The sequence below is a fragment of the Ctenopharyngodon idella genome, chromosome 8, assembly GCF_019924925.1.
Source record: "Ctenopharyngodon idella isolate HZGC_01 chromosome 8, HZGC01, whole genome shotgun sequence".
Taxonomy (NCBI): Eukaryota; Metazoa; Chordata; class Actinopteri; order Cypriniformes; family Xenocyprididae; genus Ctenopharyngodon; species Ctenopharyngodon idella.
Genome location: NC_067227.1, coordinates 9,232,090 through 9,250,650, shown reverse-complemented (window position 1 = coordinate 9,250,650; position 18,561 = coordinate 9,232,090). Strand labels below are relative to the sequence as shown.

The 18,561-nt window shown below is 37.5% G+C and overlaps 1 protein-coding gene across 2 annotated transcripts in view; it reads right to left on the bottom strand.

The window, feature by feature from the left end:
- Positions 1 to 2,393: 2,393 nt before the first annotated feature.
- Positions 2,394 to 18,561, bottom strand: part of LOC127517883 (H-2 class II histocompatibility antigen, E-S beta chain) — a 79,379-nt gene continuing 63,211 nt past the window's right edge. The window contains exons 1-6 of one of the 2 annotated variants that reach the window (XM_051904052.1): positions 4,634 to 4,790; positions 4,057 to 4,332; positions 3,600 to 3,881; positions 3,322 to 3,435; positions 3,193 to 3,220; positions 2,394 to 3,111 (exon numbers count right to left, since the gene is read on the bottom strand). In XM_051904052.1, the coding sequence (XP_051760012.1) occupies positions 3,198 to 3,220; positions 3,322 to 3,435; positions 3,600 to 3,881; positions 4,057 to 4,332; positions 4,634 to 4,703 (765 nt within the window). In that variant the 5' untranslated portion in view covers positions 4,704 to 4,790 and the 3' untranslated portion in view covers positions 2,394 to 3,111; positions 3,193 to 3,197. Of the gene's footprint in view, positions 3,112 to 3,192; positions 3,221 to 3,321; positions 3,436 to 3,599; positions 3,882 to 4,056; positions 4,333 to 4,633; positions 4,791 to 18,561 lie in introns of those variants that run through there. The other variant, XM_051904054.1, reaches the window with a different exon arrangement.

The window sequence follows — 18,561 nt, the reverse complement described above, 5'->3', positions numbered from 1 at the left end:
AATACTTGACAAAACGGGCATTTTGGCATTATACTGTGTGTTATTGTTTGTTCAAGTGCGAAAGATAGGGCCAGGGGCGTAGCCATCATTTCAGTGAGGGGGACAGAAATGGGTGTAATACCAGTTTTTATCTGACCTTTGTCTAATTGATATATATATATATATATATATATATATATATATATATTAATCTCATCTCTTGCTTTTAATTTGAAATCAATTTGCTTTTAATAAGAAATCAAATACACTGCTGAACAATAACCAATATCTAATATTTTCCCCTATATTTTTATGACAATTTTATGATTGGTTTATGTACTACAAACACTTGTGCATTAACCCTTAAAGACCTAGAGCAGTTTTGGGGCTCCTGACTCACCTGCACTTTTCTCTGGTTTTCTAACCCATTCTAGCAGTCAGCATCAAGTGCCATATATCATTTTAAACAGGACAACTTGAAGTTTCCGTTTAGCTCATTTAAAGTGCCAATTTTAAATTTATTTTGTCTGAGAATGGATAAAATTCCCAGAATTAAAAAAAAAAAAAAAAAACCCAAAAATCTAGTGTTTTTCACTGTAAACTCACACAAAACCTCCTGAAGTTTTATTTTTTTTTTCTTTTATATTTGGATGTTTTAAACTTTCAGATGAAATTTTGTATAAATTTAAGAATCTCTAAGCAAGTTATAGCCATTTGTTACAATATTACTCTAGATAAAACTACAATATTACTCTTTAGGGATAAACAGGTGTACTTTATTTATTGATAATGTGTCCAAAAAAGACCAGGGAGTAAAATTAATTAAAAAAAAAAATGTTATACAACAGAACACTAAAGCAAAAGTGACTTATTAGAGAAATATATTTTCAATCTGAACATGAATAAAAACAAATAGTGTTGCAAGTAATAAAAATAATTATGAAAATTGTCTTGTGCAACGAAAATAAAAACAGTGCAAAGTTTTTTTCACAAAATACACACAAATTAAAGATATTTATTAATAGTAAATTAATAATTAATAAATTTAAGATCATCATGTTTGCAGCGAACAATATATTTCAGACCTAGTGGAGTAATAGTAGCTAATAATAGTATTACTCCACTAGGTCTGAATTGAAATATATATATTGTACGTTTTAATGGATCACGCTACAAACATAATGATCTTATAATACATGATGCATTGCTGTGTCCGTTATTGCATAATTCCCACTTTTGGACACTTTTGCTTTAACGGACATTAGACAACACTGCAAAATCAAGCTGTTATATTCATATATTTATTGTCCAACATTCCCAATTTTTCTGATGCATGTCCTTAATTTAATTTCATATGTTGGTATTAATTCAGTGTTTATAAGCCTAATGCTAATACTAGATCTTTTAAAAAAATTTAACCCAAACTGACTGGTTTCTAGAGAGCAAAAAGGTTTTGTGAAATAAAGTGGAAGGCTTACACAAAGTCTGTAAAATAAACTGTTAAAAGGATTTGATGATCACTAGTGATAGTATTTTATTCTGTGTTATCATTCAGGTTGGATTTCTACGGAGCCCCGCACATGACATGCAAGGAAAAAAATTTAATTGTGCGCACGATTTACTAATTCATTCCCTCGATTTGCTAAATCGTGTGCATTACTTACTAATTCGTTCCCTCGATTTACTAAATCGTGCGCACGTTTTAGTAAATCGAGGGAACAAGTTAATAAATTGTGTGCAAGATTTAGCCTACTATTTTTTTTCCTGCATGTCATGTCCGGGGCTCCGTAGATTTCAGCTTTAATGTACGTTTTTTTTTTTAACAAAGCAGCTGATATTGCCATAGAAACTAGTGGACTGCCGAGTCGCTTACACCCCAAAATGGCGGAAATGCAGGGCTGCTGCTGGGCGACGGTGTTGCAATGGAACGTTCTATTGAGTGTCGCTTTTTTGTTAGTGTATACTCTTTGGCTGCTGCTGCTACAGCAAATAGCTGAATTACTTCTATGAAACCGTTTTGGGCATTCTGCTAGAGAGCGCCCTCCGGCTTCCAGTATGAATGAAACATTTTTTACATGAGAGTGAGTGCTCCATAATGTTTAGATCGCCTCATTTTAGTTAAGAATAAAATGACAGGTCATTCAAAAAGTGTGGGGGACGAATTTACGTTTTATTAAAAGTGTGGGGGACACGTCCCACCGTCCCCTGCGTATTCTACGCCCTTCGACACTATCTACCTTGGATAGTTAATGCTGTCTGCGAGCACGATACTGGCGCGCGTGTCTTTCTGTGTATCGTGTGTCAGGACATTCACAGACAGTGTGTACTCTTCTGTCTTATTGCGCTTGCATGAATTATAAAGTGATCATATTATGTAATGCTAGCACTGGATGAAAGAAAAAACGGATGCTGTGTTAATTGCGTTAAATATTTTTAATGCATTAAACTGAAAAATTCAATCAAATGAGTTAACGCACTAATTATGACAGCACTAGTTTGCATACAACTTTAAAACAATTTGACAGTTATTTATGGCTGAAATGTAGATGAAAATCAAGACAATGTTCTTCTCAACACTTTGAGAAATGAAAGCATAAATAAAGAAACTCATTAGGAGCAATTGGGACATAAGAGACAGTTTTCTCAATATGTCATTCCTACAAAGATCAGTTACATGTACGTTTATACATTCACTTCTAATCAATTTTCTTAAGATAAAGAAAGAGGAGTAAAATATGCTCACCAACTTTATTTGTACAGGTGTAATTTATTCAGCATAGCAATAAAGACTTGCATCTTATGAGTTTCCATTTGAACATTATCAAATATTTGCTCCTATGTACATTATTGTGAACATGAGATAAACTTGAACAATAATCTTTACTATCTCTATATTTCACACATCATTTTCAATACATCACTGCCAGCATTGCATACTGTAAGATGCTCAAATATGATCTTCACATAAAGCTCACTGAAAAATAAGTATCTGATTTGATGTTATATTTATATCATTGTTGTTTTAAATTTTAGAAATCAAACATCAAGGACTGTAAAAATTAGGATTGTGTATGATAGTTACATAAATGGTGAATGCTTCATTATTAGTCCACTTGCAGTCAGTATGAGGATCTGAAATTTGAATAATTATTAATCATGTGACTGAGTTTGACAACTGAGTCTGACTTATCAAAAACACAATGAGAAACCTACCATCATTAATTAGGTACAAGGATCCTCCCTGTCAAAGCAAAAATAAATAGATCTTAAAAAATATATATGCATGTACAGGAATGATGTACACACATTAATATAATCTGAATGATTTTAATCTAAACCGACCTGATGATTTCTTCTTGTAGTAAATGAGTCCAGCAGCTGCTAATACGATTCCCAGCACCAGACCAGAAGCTCCAATAGCGATTTTATTCCTCTCAGACTCAGGAAGAGAGGGGTCTGTACACACAGCACTTTACATTATTACAATATTTACAAATATAAGCATGTGTGCATGTAATAAGAGGACTATTTCATATTTTTATTTGATCCTACATTGGTGTGTCCAAATATGCAATTCACAAATGTAGTACTAATATGAGAGTATAAGTGTCTTCTCTTACCCCAGTCATAAATCATGGGTTTATTGAAGCTGGCATGCTCCACCACACAGGAGATCTTCTCTCCAGATTTAGGAGTGTACTCCAGCTCAGAGTGGATCTGATAGTACCAGTCCCCATCAGCCAGCTCCATAGTGGAGGTCACATCTGAGGTCACCTCTTTACCATCTCTCAACCAGGACACTTTGATGTGTAGAGGATAAAATTCATATGCACTGCACATCAACACAGCTGGATGTCTGCCACCAGCACGCTTCACTGAACTGATCTTAACCTTTGGTTTCACTGAAACAAGAAGAGTAGCATCCTAAAAACAAAGTTTCCAATGTGTGTCTCATAAGTAGGCTATGTGTGTATGTGGGTATGGGGGTTATATGCTTCTGTAAAAATAACAGCAATGTTAAAAGCAAGAGTTCTACATGTGAGAGTAAAGATCAGAGAAGGGTCTTGTGCCACTTACCTGCTTTATCACGGACACATGAGTCATGATTTCTAGCATTATGTTTGCAGAACTGATCAACATCAGCTATCTCTCTCTGCAGAATGCTGGTGTCATTGTTCCAGAACTCTGCATTTCTCATTCCATACTCACTAAACCCCACATACTTCTTTAGAGTGCTGTTGAACTGTGTGAATAGATATTTATTAAAATAATAGCTGTCTATATACACCATATCACTGTAGTCAGGTGAGCTGTAGATGCATCTTGACCAACGGGTTGTGTAATATTCATTAGCTGAAAAAGAATGTAGACGCAAAACAATCAGCTTGGTCAAATAATTATTTAATCAATATAGAAACAGAAGAAATTGGAAACAGTATCAGCCACTTGCAGTACTTAGTTGTCTTTTCAAAAAGTACTTTTCAAGTAATATCTACTTTAGAGTCCTACACCAGAGGAACATCAGAAAGAGTGCCCTTCTTAAGGAAATGCTGCAGTAGTATGATTTAAATAATTTTACTTTTATTACTACTGATACTATAATGTAATCATTGATATATAAATATATTACTTTAAAACCTCTTATTTTACTTACCACTTTCTGCTAGAGTGAACACAGACAGTGTGAATATGAGATGACAACTGAAGAGCTTTAGCAGTGACATTTTCACTCATACTGAATTCAAGCTGAATGCTGCCAGTACTTTGTTCATGTTCGTGAGGTGGATATAAGATGACGGGCCAATCAGTCGCTGCATGTGTAAGTGTCAAGTGTTGCTAGGTAGTATCCTGCTTTCATTTTAAAACACAAACACTTTTTAGTTATCAATCTGAACAATTGTTACATTATTTAATGGCATTATTTAATGACTAAATTAAACAAAAGCTGCAGTGTGCAAAAACTCATGTATTCCTTACTAGACAAATGATGTATCTATTTAATAGCACACTAAGATTATACACAGTGACATTACAACTGCTGCCTTTAAACAAATCTTTTTCCAAAACCAATCATGTTTTCTATTTTATTTATGAGCTGTTTAGTCTGAGTCCCTTCCCTAAGGGAAGCCTCCACTGTTCGCAGAACAAAACATAATGCGATGGTAAACTGGCAAGGACACAAGATACCTTTTTGAATGGATGTCAGTGGAAATGTTTCAGTCCGCTGAACAAACTTTGTGCGAAAACAGCTCAATAGATCATAAATTGACTGCCTGGGTGATAATCCTCAATATGTTTGCATGCAATATTCAGTTTGGACTTTTGGACTTTACTTGGGGTCTGCATCCAGTAGATCATTGTTTTATGAGAAAAGTCACAGACAATTTTGCAAATAGGTATTATTCATTTTGAAACATTATGATAATTTCAGTGATAAACTGTGATTGATTGTAAAACTCTGAAAGTGATTCAGTGACATCAAAGCTGTAATGTGATTGATTTATGAGGCACACACCAACATGATTCAAGTTGGCCATACACTTTCTGTAGTGATAGAGCCGTGAAGAAAGTTATCTTCTCATGAATAAGATGATCTCTGATTTAGCCTCTCTGGCACTCCTACACATTTATAAAGAACAGCTTTGCTATAACCATGCTGGGAAATACATGTTACAGTGTAATTATACATTTAAGTACTGAGTAATAATAATTAACTACATGTACTTACTATAGGGCTAGGATTAGGGTTTTGGTTTAGGGTTAGTTGCATGTAATTATGCATAATTTATAGTTATTACTACAGTAACTACATGTAAAATGTGTAACAAGGACACTGTGAAAAGTGTTACCCAATTAAGTTATGTTACATTAACACTGAGATCACTACTATTAAAGAAGATGTGCTTACTTATAGTATTTGGTTATTGCGGTAAGTAACAGTTAGCTAATCAATAACTACATTTTGTTGTGCCTCCTGAAGAACTACTACAAACTATTAATTCATTCAGGTTCAGGAAAAATAACTACAAATTAACTACTCATTAATAATCATACACAATAATATATCGAGCAGATACCTACTACTTCTTGATGATGATGATCACGATCACGATCATGATGCAACTTGCAGTTGGTGGATTTACAGTCCAAAGTTTTCTCCAAAAGAGATCATCATCATTAGTCAACATTGTTGCTATATTTATCTTAGCCATTACATTTGGTTAGTGGTTTCATACAGTCATTCTGTATTTGAGTTTTGATCTTAAAACACTGTTCCAAAATATAATCCTTCCAGATTTGTGTATTAATGGTATTAATTACTAATGGGTTACCAGTTTTTTCACTTTTAGAATATGTTTCAGATTGTAACTTATTCCTTCAGACTTGTGTAAATGCTTTATTAAATGTTTTTAATAAGAATTCTGTTCCACATTATACACATTCCTCCAGAATTGTGTTCACACAACTTTATTAATTGCTAATGGGTTACCAATATTTTCACTTTTTATAATACTGTTCCAGATTATGAATAACTTCTCCAGAACTGTATTGTGATAATACATGCTGTTAGTTTTCCACTATTTTAATAAAAATGTGGATAACTCAGAAATATCACACTATCCAATAAAGGCATAATGCCAAAAAAAATATATCTTAAAAAATGTTTTAGTATCACCATGACATTAATGGCATAGTCATGTAGATGGTCTTTAGATGGGTTAAGGTTAGGTTTAGGGGTTGGTTCAGGGTTAGTACCTAGTTATTACTCAGTTATTATAATTACTATAATAAGTACATAGTATGTACAGGACTGTAAAATAAAGTGCTACCACATGTTTTATAAAAAATTAGGGACCCAATGACAGAAGTATCAGTACTTAATGTAAAGTGTTTATTGAGCTTTTGCATAACATGCAATAAGTCTGATTTTACAGAGACATATAAAAGAATATAAGATATAAGATCTCATAGATTCATTTTATCAACAGAACACAGGGAAATAGTACAAACAGCTCCTTTATTTGATGCATATCATAAAATACAAAGGCCATGAATACATGAATAGGATATTTGAAGATGGATTAATATGAAACAGCTGAACAGGGGTGCGTATCCTGAACGATGTAACTCGCTGCTGAACTACCATCGTTGAACAAATCAACTAGCTAGTCATGACTGTTTCCCGAAAACGTACTGTCGCAAACCTGTCGTTCAACCACGTTGGTGAATGACGTCACGCAGGTGGTGAGTAATAACTTCTTTAAATGAATCCGTTTGAGATCGAATTAATGCTAAATTTTTTGCTATAAATTATGGACATGGCATTAGAGGACTAATTCTCATTTTCCTCAGTTATTTTGCTTTATTTCCAGATTAAATCAAATGCGTGTTCTGACGTACTAGAGCACGTATGCACATGCGCACTCTCCAAAAACAGTGCTTTAAATCTCTTGACAAACTAAAATATATAAATGACATTTTTATATATTCGAAATAAAAGATATACATCGTACTTAATGTCCCCTTACAGAACTTCACAAAACACATGTGGTCACATGTGACCTCATATACATGTGATTTTGCACATGTGAAATTTAACATGTGAAAACATGTTAGAAGCACATGTGAAAATATGTGGATCACATGTGAAATTCATGTGTTTTTTCTGCAAGGATCAGCATGCTTATTTTGCTCAAGATAACGATTTATTAAGTCCACATGTCATATAAACAAGAAACTATGCTTCTAACCACAGCTCGAGAGCTGTCGTTCCAACCCCACAAGTTTGCGATGCAGTTTGCGAATGTTCATTTGAAAAGTCATTGCACCTTTTGACATCCAGAAAGGTAGTTGAAACATGGTTAAAATAGTAAACGTTACTACAGTGGTTCAAAAAGTTTTCTCGGTGCTTCATAACATTAAGATCGAACCACTGTAGTCACATTGACTATTTTAACTATGTTGTCAACCACCTTTCTGGATGTCAAAAAGTGAAATGACTTTGCTGCCTATGTGTGGATCAGATACCCTCGGATTTCATCAGAAATATCTTAATTTGTGTTTCGAATATGAATGAAGGTCTTACAGGTGTGGAACGACATGAGGGTGAGTACTTAATGACAAAAATGTCATTTTTGGGTGAACTAACCCTTAAAGCCTTGTCTGTGAAACCGGGCAAGTGTCTCAAAGGGAAGGTTTGCATGACAATTTTGCTGACAAATAAACAAATCTCTATGGAAGCTTGTTTCCGTCACTAAATAAAAAAAGGTAATTGTAGGGCTGCACGATAGGGCTGCACAATATGGAAAATATCACTGAACTTGAATGCAATTATCACTTAAACACGATTATGAAATCGCAAAGGCTGCGATTAATTTTTTTTTTATGTGCAGCTTGTCAATGAAGTATGGCTCCAAATACTAATCCATCTGAAAGCACTGAGTTTAAGTCGCTTATAATGTACATTTAAAAAGCAACACGTGTCAAACATCTTTCCAGACATGAGAAGCATTTATTAACATCTTGTCCAACAAAAGACAACATTTAATAACATGTTTTTACTCCAAACTCACTTCATAACGAGTTTAGCATCCTTCTGTGAGATGATGTGGCTTCTTACACAGAATAAGGCAGCCGTGTGTTTATTAGTCATGTTTAATCAATCAAAACGTTTCAATCTTCTGTTTATTCAGCTACAGCGATATGACGGGTGTTATCCTCTTCTGCTGCAGGGCATATGTTGAGTTTCTGCGCAAGAGCACCCTCTGGCTTTCAGATGGAGAGGTATTTACTACTGATTAGAGCCGTACAGCTCTGACAAGCTGCGCAAAAAATAATCGCAGCCTTTGCCAGATCGCGTTCGATTTAATCGCGATAAATCGTGCAGCCCTAGGTAATTGCGACTTTCTATCATGCAATTCTGACTTTATAACTCGCAATTCTGACTATATCTCACAAGTCTGACTATAACACACAATTCTGACTTTATATCTCACAATTCTGACTTTATAACTCACAATTCTGACTTTGTATCTCGCAATTCTGACTTTATATCTCACAATTCTGACTTTATAACTCACAATTCTGACTTTGTATCTCGCAATTCTGACTATATCTTGTAATTCTGACTATATCTCACAATTCTGACTTTATAACACGCAATTCTGACTTTATATCATGCAAGTCTGACTATAACTCGCAATTCTGATTTTATAACTCACAATTCTGACTATAACTCACAATTCTGACTTTATATTATGCAATTTTGACTTTATATCACAATTCTGACTTTATATTATGCAATTCTGACTTTATAACTCGCAATTGTGATATTTAAATCTCACAATTCTGAGAAAAAGTCAGAATTGTGAGATAAAAAGTCGCAATTACCTTTTTTATTTTTTATTTCATGGCAGAAACAAGCTTCCATATATCTCAGTACATGTAATTCAGAGAAAGATTAAACATTCTTCATTTACATATATGACCAACATTGTAACAATACAAAGTGTGTTGAAAATCTGCGAACTTGCCCTTTAAAAATGTTGAAGAGAGCATCCTTTTGTTTGTTTAACTGAACATGACTTTAAACACATGATTTTAAATTGACTTTATCTTAGAGCTATTGTCATATGGATATTACTGGTACTTTTTTGCTTGAAGATGCACCTCAGTTAGTCACAGTCAAGATTCAAGATTCAAGATTCAAATAGCTTTATTGGCATGGTGAAAGAAATCTTTACATTGCCAAAGCATTAATAACACTGTACAATAAAAATAAATAAATATAATAATGATTAAGAAAAGAAAAAAAAAAATCTAGCAATAAAATAGAAATAAAAAAAATTGCAATAAAAATGTTCAATCTTATAATATTTATAGAAGTGTCTCTAGGCATATAGTGAGTGTGTTGGTAGTTCTGTCCCGCTGGAGGCTCTTTCGTCGTGACAGGACCTCACATACCTGGCGGCCAGGTTTGAGCTTGCTGGGCTTTCTCCTAGCAGGTATGGGAGTTTGTCCATATTTGGTTTCTGTTGGAAGTCTTTGTGGTGAGTTGTGAAATGGGGATAGAAAGTGTCCCTAATTTGTGCATATTTAGGGCAGGATGTTAGAAAGTGTAGTTCTGTTTCCACTTCATTCTCTGTGCAGTGAGGACACAGCCGGTCTTCCTTTGGTAGCCAGGTCTGTCTGTGTCTGCCTGTCTCTATGGTGAGATTGTGTTCACTGAGTCTGTACATGCTCAGGACTTTTCTCAGTTTAGGGTCGCTCACTGTACTCAGGTATCCTGCCAATTCATATTCTCTATTTAGGGCCAAATAGCATTCCAATTTACTTTGTAGGGCTGTTGCGTCTGTCCAATGTTTTAGGTATTTTTCTTTTTGTGTTTTGATTATTTGGTTTGGTCTGGCTAAGTTTTGGGTAAAATCCTAATTCTGCTCTGCAGGCGTTATTTGGGGTTTTGCGCTGTACTCGTAGCAAAACTTTGCATAGTTCGGTCTGCAGAGTCTCTATTGGGTGTTTGTCCCATTTAGTGAACTCTTGGTTTGTGAGTGGGCCCCAGACTTCACACCCGTAGAGCGCGATGGGTTCTATTACTGATTTGATTATTTTTATCCAGATTCTGACTGGGATGTCAATTTTGATATTTCTCTTAATAGCGTAAAAAGCTCTCCGTGCCTTGTCTCTCAGGTCATTCACAGCTTTGTTAAAATTCCCTGTGTTGCTAATATTTATGCCAAGGTAAGTGTAGTTCTGCATGTGCTCAAGGAGCATGTTGTCTAATTTAAAACTATGATGTTGGTCTTGTCGGCTGGGTCTTTTTCGGAAAATCATTATTTTTGTCTTTTTGGGGTTAACTGACAGGGCCCATGACTGACAGAAGCTGTGCAGGAGGTCTAGATGCTGCTGTAGACCCTCTTTAGTGGGAGACAGCAGCACCAGATCATCAGCAAACAGGAGGCATTTGACTTCAGTATCTAGTAGAGTAAGACCAGGTGCTGCAGACTGATCCAGAGCCCTCGCTAACTCGTTTATGTATATATTGAACAGTGCAGGACTTAAGCTACAGCCCTGTCTCATCCACGACACTGAGGGAGGAATTCTGTGTGTTTGTTACCAATTTTAACAGCAAATTTGTTGTTTGTGTACATTGATTTGATGATGTCATATGTTTTTCCTCCGATGCCACATTGGATTAATTGAAGAAAAAGACCTTCATGCCAAATGGAGTCGAAAGCTTTTTTGAAGTCAACAAAGCATGAGAAAATTTTGCTTTTGTTTTGGTTGATTTGCTTATCGATTAAGGTATGGAGAGTGTGTATATGGTCTGATGTGCGATATTTTGGTTGGAAGCCAATTTGACACTTGCTCAGGACATTTCTGTCTCTGAGAAAATGGGTTAGTCTGCTGTTTAGGACGTTGCAGAAAAGTTTACCTAGGTTGCTGTTTACACATATGCCACGGTAGTTATTAGGGTCAAATCTGTCTCCGTTTTTATGGATTGGGGTAATTAGGCCTTTGTTCCAAATGTTGGGGAATATACCTGAACTAAGGATGATATTGAAGAGCTTGAGGATGGCTAATTTGAATTTGTGGTCTGTATATTTTATCATTTCATTTAGGATGCCATCAACACCACAGGCTTTTTGGGTTTTCAGGGTTTGTATTTTGTCTAATAGTTCAGCTAGTGTAATTGGAGAGTCTAAGGGGTTTTGGTAGTGTTTGATGGTTGACTCTAAAACCCTTAGTTTTTCGTACATTGCATTTTGTTCCCGATTGTTGACTATATTACTAAAAAGGTTGGAGAAGTGGTTTATCCAAACATCTCCATTCTGGATGGCTAGTTCTTGATGGTAAGATTTGTTTAGTGTGTTCCAATGTTTCCAAAAGTGGTTGGATTCTAAGGATTCTTCAATTTCTATGAGTTGACTTTTTGTGTTTTGTTCTTTTTTCTTTCTTAAAGTATTCCTATATTGTTTAAGTTTTTCATGATAGAGATGACGGATGTTCTCATTGTCAGCATCTCTATGTTTCTGGTTTGATAGGATTCTTACTTGTTTCCTAAGTATTTTGCAGTCATTGTCAAACCATTTCTCAGTGGCATGTGGTCTTTTTGCTTTTCTTTTTGTGGTTTTTAAGTTTGATAATGTTGCTGAGACCTCAAATATTCTGTTCAGCTTGTCTACTGCTAGGTTTGTACCTTCACTGTTATGCAGGAAAGGAGTGGCAAGGAATTGATCTAATAGGACTTGAATTTTTGGTTGACTAATTGTACTTGGATATGTATCTTTACTGTTTTGTTTCCATTTATACGTGTTTCTAAGTGAGTGGAGCTGGGTTTATTTAGATGCTTCTTGGTTGGGCATTGCTCTGGTTAAGTAGAGGGTTATTTTACTGTGGTCTGATAGTGGGTTTAGTCAGCTGACTGTGAACGCTCTGAGGGAGTTTGGGTTAAGGTCTGTAAGAAAATAGTCGACTGTACTGCTACCAAATGGTGAGCTGTAGGTGTATCTACCGTAGGAATCTCCTCTTAGTCTGCCATTGACTATGTACATACCTAGTGTGCGACACAGATGAAGAAGATGTGTTCCGCTTTTGTTTGTTGTTTTATCATAGTTGTGTCTTCGTGTGTGTATAGGTGGGGGGAGGACGGCACCTCCAGGCAGGTGTTTGTCCCCCTGAGAGTTAAGTGTGTCCAGTTCTTCACCTGTTCTGGCATTTAGGTCTCCACAGACCAGTACGCTTCCCTGTGACTGGTATTAATTAATGTCTACTTCAAGAATGGAGAAACTATCTTCATTAAAATACGGAGACTCTGCTGGAGGGATATAAGTGGCACATAGAAAGATGTTTTTCTCTGTTGCGGTGACTGTCCTATTAATTTCTAACCATGTATAGAATTGTCCTGGTTTAGCTACTTTGATGGCATGGGCAACTTTTGATCTGTACCAAATAAGCATGCCTCCTGAGTCTCTTCCTTGTGTCACTCCAGGCAGTTTAATGGATGGGATGATGACTTCTCTGTAGTCTTTGGGGCAGCCGGTGGGTCCATCTCTGCTCCATGTCTCCTGCAGGATGATGATGTCTGAATTTTTTATTTCTGTGTTCCTGCTTTTGAGGCCAAAGGTAGATGATCTCAGGCCTTGAATATTCCAACATGATATTATAAATGCGTTGCTGTCCATAGGGTCTTAGTTTTGTTGATAAGTTTTGACCTATGACAGTAGGTGTGAGCAGATGAGGTTGAGCATCTGACGGACGCTTGCACTGGTCCTGTTGTTGGTTTTCTGCTCACTATCTGAGCATAGCTGTGGCTGCCAGGGGCCTGCTGTGTATGAAGGGGGTAGGGGGTAGGTAGGAGAGGCTTTGGTCTGGCCTGATTCACTGAATGTGAGGATGTGAGGGCTGGGAGAAGATGCTCAGGTGCTGGCTGGGATGGTCTCAGCATGTGAGAGTGCTGTTGTCGTGACGGAAGTCTTCTGGATGTTCTCTCTGGGGGTACACTGTGCTTTCTTACAGGTCTGGGTGGAGGTTGTTGGACTCTGTTGCTCCTGGGGGTGCTGTTGCGGTTCCGATTCAGGGCCACATCTTTTAGGGTCTTGGCGAAGACAGGAACAGCTGTTTTGTACAGATGGACATGGTCGTAGAGGCATGTGAAGTCCAGGGTGGGGTGGTGTGCCAGGTGCACATTGGATTTAAGTGCACAGGCACGGGAGAGGTTGGCGTTCACCCGCTGGATAGTGTCAGAGTGGAAGTGTTTTCGGGGCAGCAGTGTGGAGATGGTAATTTTAGCATGTGGGAAGGTGGTTGAGGCCTTTTCAATCACTGTTTGTAGTGATGTAGCCACCCTCTCCTGTTGGGCTCTCAGGTCGTTTGTGCCGGTGTGGATTATTATATGGTTTGGGGATCCCAGTTTGTCCACAATTTGTTCGGACACCAGAGTTTGGCCACTCTGTGTTTGGGAAAGAGCTTCTTTTCATCAATAAATTTCCCATTTGAATCAATTAAAAGAGCGACCTCTGGTTTTAGCGTTACTTCTGTTGGTGTGGAGAGGTCGTCTGAGTGTGATGTGAGGGAAGTGTCTGATGGGAGAGGAGGATTCTGGCTATGCTGAATCTCTGTTGTTTGGGAGCTGTGATCAGGGTGAGGGGTGTCCTGCTCCACCGGTTCCTCTGATGAGCTGAACTCGCTGTGCTGTGCTCCTCTGTCCTGCTTCAGTTCTCTTATTTCCATCTTCATTGCTGTTAGTTGTACCCTGTGTATCTCAGTCTGTTGTAAGAACAGTGTTTCCAGTGTCCCTTAGCCCCTCTCTCTCCTGCTGGAGTTCCTTCACTTCAGTCTGCAGTGTAGACAGCTCTCTCCTGAGGCTGTCCTTTTCTCTTGGCTGTGGGGCTGTTGCTGGTCTGGTCTGTTGTCTGAACTTTTTGCAAGGAAAAGATCATCTCCTTGAGCTGTACCATTTCCCCCTCTAGCTCTGTGAACCTCTCCCTCATGTCAGTGCAATAGCAGTGTGAATGGGGGTCTTTGGTCTGGTTTATGCTCGAAGGGTCTCTCTGTTCTGTCTGATCCTCATCTGTGTGGATGGTGTGGGAGACTGACTCCTCAGGAGTGATTAGTTGGTCCCTGGTAATGGTCTCTTTCTGTGCTCTGTCTTTGATGCAGAGGAAGTCTTGTTCGAAGAGCCCATTGATGCTCTTTACCACCACTATACCCGTTGTTTTGTAGATATTAACGTTGGTAGTAGTTGTGTCTTCCTCGTTTCTTATTTTTAGCTGGAAAGCCCCACAGATGCCTTTTCTTTCAGCAGAGTGGTAATGTGTAATGATGGCCTTGTGCCATGCATAGGGTTTGTTGGTGTAGAATATCAGGTTACTTATGCTGCCATCTTTATGTAGGTCTGCAAAAAGTGTTTCTGGGTTGTCAGTCAGTCTTTTGTTTTTGTAGACTTTACGTGCTGTTTCATTTGTGACATCTTTGGGATAGTGCAGTGCGATGACCTCCACATATGGGGGTTGTTTAGGCCTAACGCTCTGGTTGGAGGCTTCAGAACTCTTCTGAGGGCAGAATGGGCGGGGCCAAGATGATGTACTGGCCATAGTTGATTTAGAATGTAAACAGAATCAACTGAAATAACTGCCAGTTTTTTGTTTATTTTCTCTCAGTGAAGATAATAATAAAAAAAAATAATAAATAAGCCAAAATATGACTTTTCACTGATTTTGTGAAGATGAAAAAGAAAGAAATTCCTTTCTCCAAAATTCCTGTTGTGTCCAAAATGTTTTTCTGTGCTGTTCTTTCAAGCAAATATCCAATGAGAGATAAATAGCACTGTCTCTTCAAATGTCTTTACCTCTCTTTTCCTGTAAGTTTTCTTCTTAGTTGTTGTTGTTTATTTTGCTTGATGTTATCCTTTCAAACATGAATATTCTCTTCTGCAGAGGGTTGTCCTGTGATAATCTCCTCTTGAATTTTCCTCAGATTCAGGTGACAGTGTCAAAAAAAAAAAAAAAAAAAACTGTCCTAATTCAACAAAAGCTTTGTCTAGATGTTGTCTAGATGATGTTTTATGTTGAATCTTCTATTTTCTCTAGGTTATTGGCAAAATATTCTCATTTTTCTCGTAATTTATCTGGAGATCAACTCAAGTGTGACCATCTCTCTCTCTCTCTCTCTCTCTCTCTCTCTCTCTCTCTCGCTCTCTCTCAGCTTTTCCTTGCCTATTTTTCTGACCTGTAATCCGTAATTTATTAACACATATTTTTGCTCTCTTTCTTTCTTCTTCATCATGGCATATTTTTAAAACTCAGAATAAAATTTTTGACCATTTCTGTCAGAAAGCTGCTTGTATTAACAGGGAACTTGAACTCAAATCTCCCAGTGCTGATCTTGAAGAAGCTGCCAGGGAGGCTGAACAAGTCCTTCAAAGGTTCACCCCTTCACAGGTATTGAACACAGTCATTTTATGTGTTACTAACTACTTTCCTTAACGTCCTTCCTCTCAGATATTTCGGTCACAGATCATTTTTAACACACTGTCTCATCATGTATTTCTCTTTGTTTCAGCTGAAAATGAGGACCAAAGGAAGGGCTGTGGAAGGGCTGTCACAGGGCTGTCTTGTATGTGGAGAGGGATGAATTTGGCCATCTTGTGCGTTTACAAGGAAGACAGAAAGCTGCGAATGCAGCCATTTCCAATGGTATGTCTGTGTTGGTCTTAACCCTTGTTTGAACATTTCTGCAGTTATACTGTATTTTGCACAGCATTTGATGTTTCTTAAACTTTGTTTTACATACCACATGGCCCCATCAGTAAGAAGTTGTAATAATTCTTACAATTTACCAAGTCAGCAAATTCATATGAAATTGTACAAGCGTACTCATACAAAACTCGTACAAATACCACCTTCCTCTCATTCCGTTAAACTTATACACAAAATTCTTCCTCTCTCTGTCTATTTCTTTTCATCTTGGTCCTTTACTCCCTCACTCACTCACACATTCTTTTTTGCTTTGTTGTATGGTAGAAACAGAGAGTTGATGCATGATGGCTTTATGTCAGACTCTGAATCTGATGTATACAGATGAAATCAGAAGGCTGCTAGAGTTGCCAGGGAACTTGAGCTCGAAGCTGCTAGTGCTGAAACGGCTACTAGTGAGGCTCAGCAAGTTCTTGCCATGATCAGCCCTCCCCAGAAAAAGGTTTGTAGAAAATTATAATCAATATTTATTTATCAAATCCTATGACCTGAATCTTTTGGTGAATTAACTCAATTATAACTGTCTTAATGTATATGTTTAAAGAACAATAGTAATTAAATGTGGGGTCAACAGACATTTTCTTGTTTTGCAGCTGAAATGGAAGACCAAAAACGCAAAGAAAATCAGTCACAGGCACAGCATGCCAGTCAAACCAGTACTGTTGGGGATGAGGAATGAACATGGCCATCTTGTGCCCGAACAGAAAAGACAGAAAGATGAAAAGTTTCCATTGGTATGTCTGTATTCAAGCAATGTAGTTATATGTAGTACAGCATTTGATATTGATCTCTAAAAGAACTATTTGAATTAGCAGTTATCATTTTTCACATTTACATATTTTTATAGCTCCTATAATGAACAAATCAGCTGTGCCATTATCTTCAGAATTTAGGCAGGAAATTACTGAATATTGTGAGTACTGACATCAGTATTCACCAAAACAATTTTTTCTGGAGTTATTATTGACTTGTTATGTCAGATTGTTTAAAGGAGGATTAAGTCAGTTGATGAAGAAACAGGCATGTTATATATGTACTAAAGAGTTTTCAACACATTACTGATTTGTTATGACTGCTTGTATTATGTTCTCATTTTCTACTTGTACAGAAAGACTACATCAAGAGGTAGAGGAGCTGGCAGCTGGCACTAAAAACACTCAATGCTGAGGTCAGACTTCACAGAAGTGGTCAGTTCGCATGGCCCAGACTGAAGAGAAGCGGGTCTGAGGCCAGAGATGATGGAGTCTTTGTTCACAGGGCAGTATTCTGTGGCCACCAAGTGCAGCACTGCAGCCTGAAACCATCAGTTATCTGCTGTGACTGCATTCCCAAACAGCTCTACTGTGACAACTCAGATGTTATGGCCCAGAAAAGTAAACATCACAACCATGAGAACCGAGAGATAACCAATGGTAAGTCCAGTGCAACAATTATAAATAATATTATATATTGTTTATTGATTTACCTCCGCCTAAATACATGTTTTCTTATGTTAGGACTTCATCTCCTGGTTGAGAAAAAGCTACACCGCATCAGTGATGCTGATGAAATATTTGAGCTGCTTCAAGTTCACATCACCAGGGGTCCACACACTGCCCATCCACACTGATGCAGTGCTGAAGAAGGCTCATCAGTGTCTTTTCTTCCTCAGACAACTGAGGAAGTTCAGTGTGAGCCCCAAAACCCTCAAATCGTTTTACACATGGACTGTGGAGCACCTCCTGATTGGCTGCATCCCTGCCTGGTATAGGAACAGCACCGCGCTCAACTGCAAAGCTCTGCAGAGAGTGGTACGCACTGCACAGAACATCGTTGGAGGTGAGCTTCCCTCCCTCCAGGACATCTACACCAGGTGGTGTGTGAGGAAAGCATGGAGGATCACCAGAGACTCCAGCCACCGGAGCTGTGGACTGCTCTCACCGTTACCATCAGGCAGACGTCATCACAGAACCCACACCAGCAGACTGTGAGACAAGTTCTTTCCAGACTGCACTGCACCCTGACATTCTGTTTGCAGTAATTCATACAGTACTGCACTGCAAAGGTATATGTATAATGTGATTATGTTGTTTATTATTGTTTTCATTATGTACTCTGTGTATATTTTGTACCATATATTGTTCTCTACCTGTATTGAGTCCCTTATGTATAATGTGTATATTGTTAATACTTTATATTTGTTGCATATATATTCTATACTTGTCATCCATACTGTCATGCTGCAGAGTTTGCACTAAAGTATTTAATCACCTGTACACTTGTGTTCATGGTATTGTGACAATTAAGTGATTTGATTTGAATTGGTCACATCTTTTGTTCATCATTT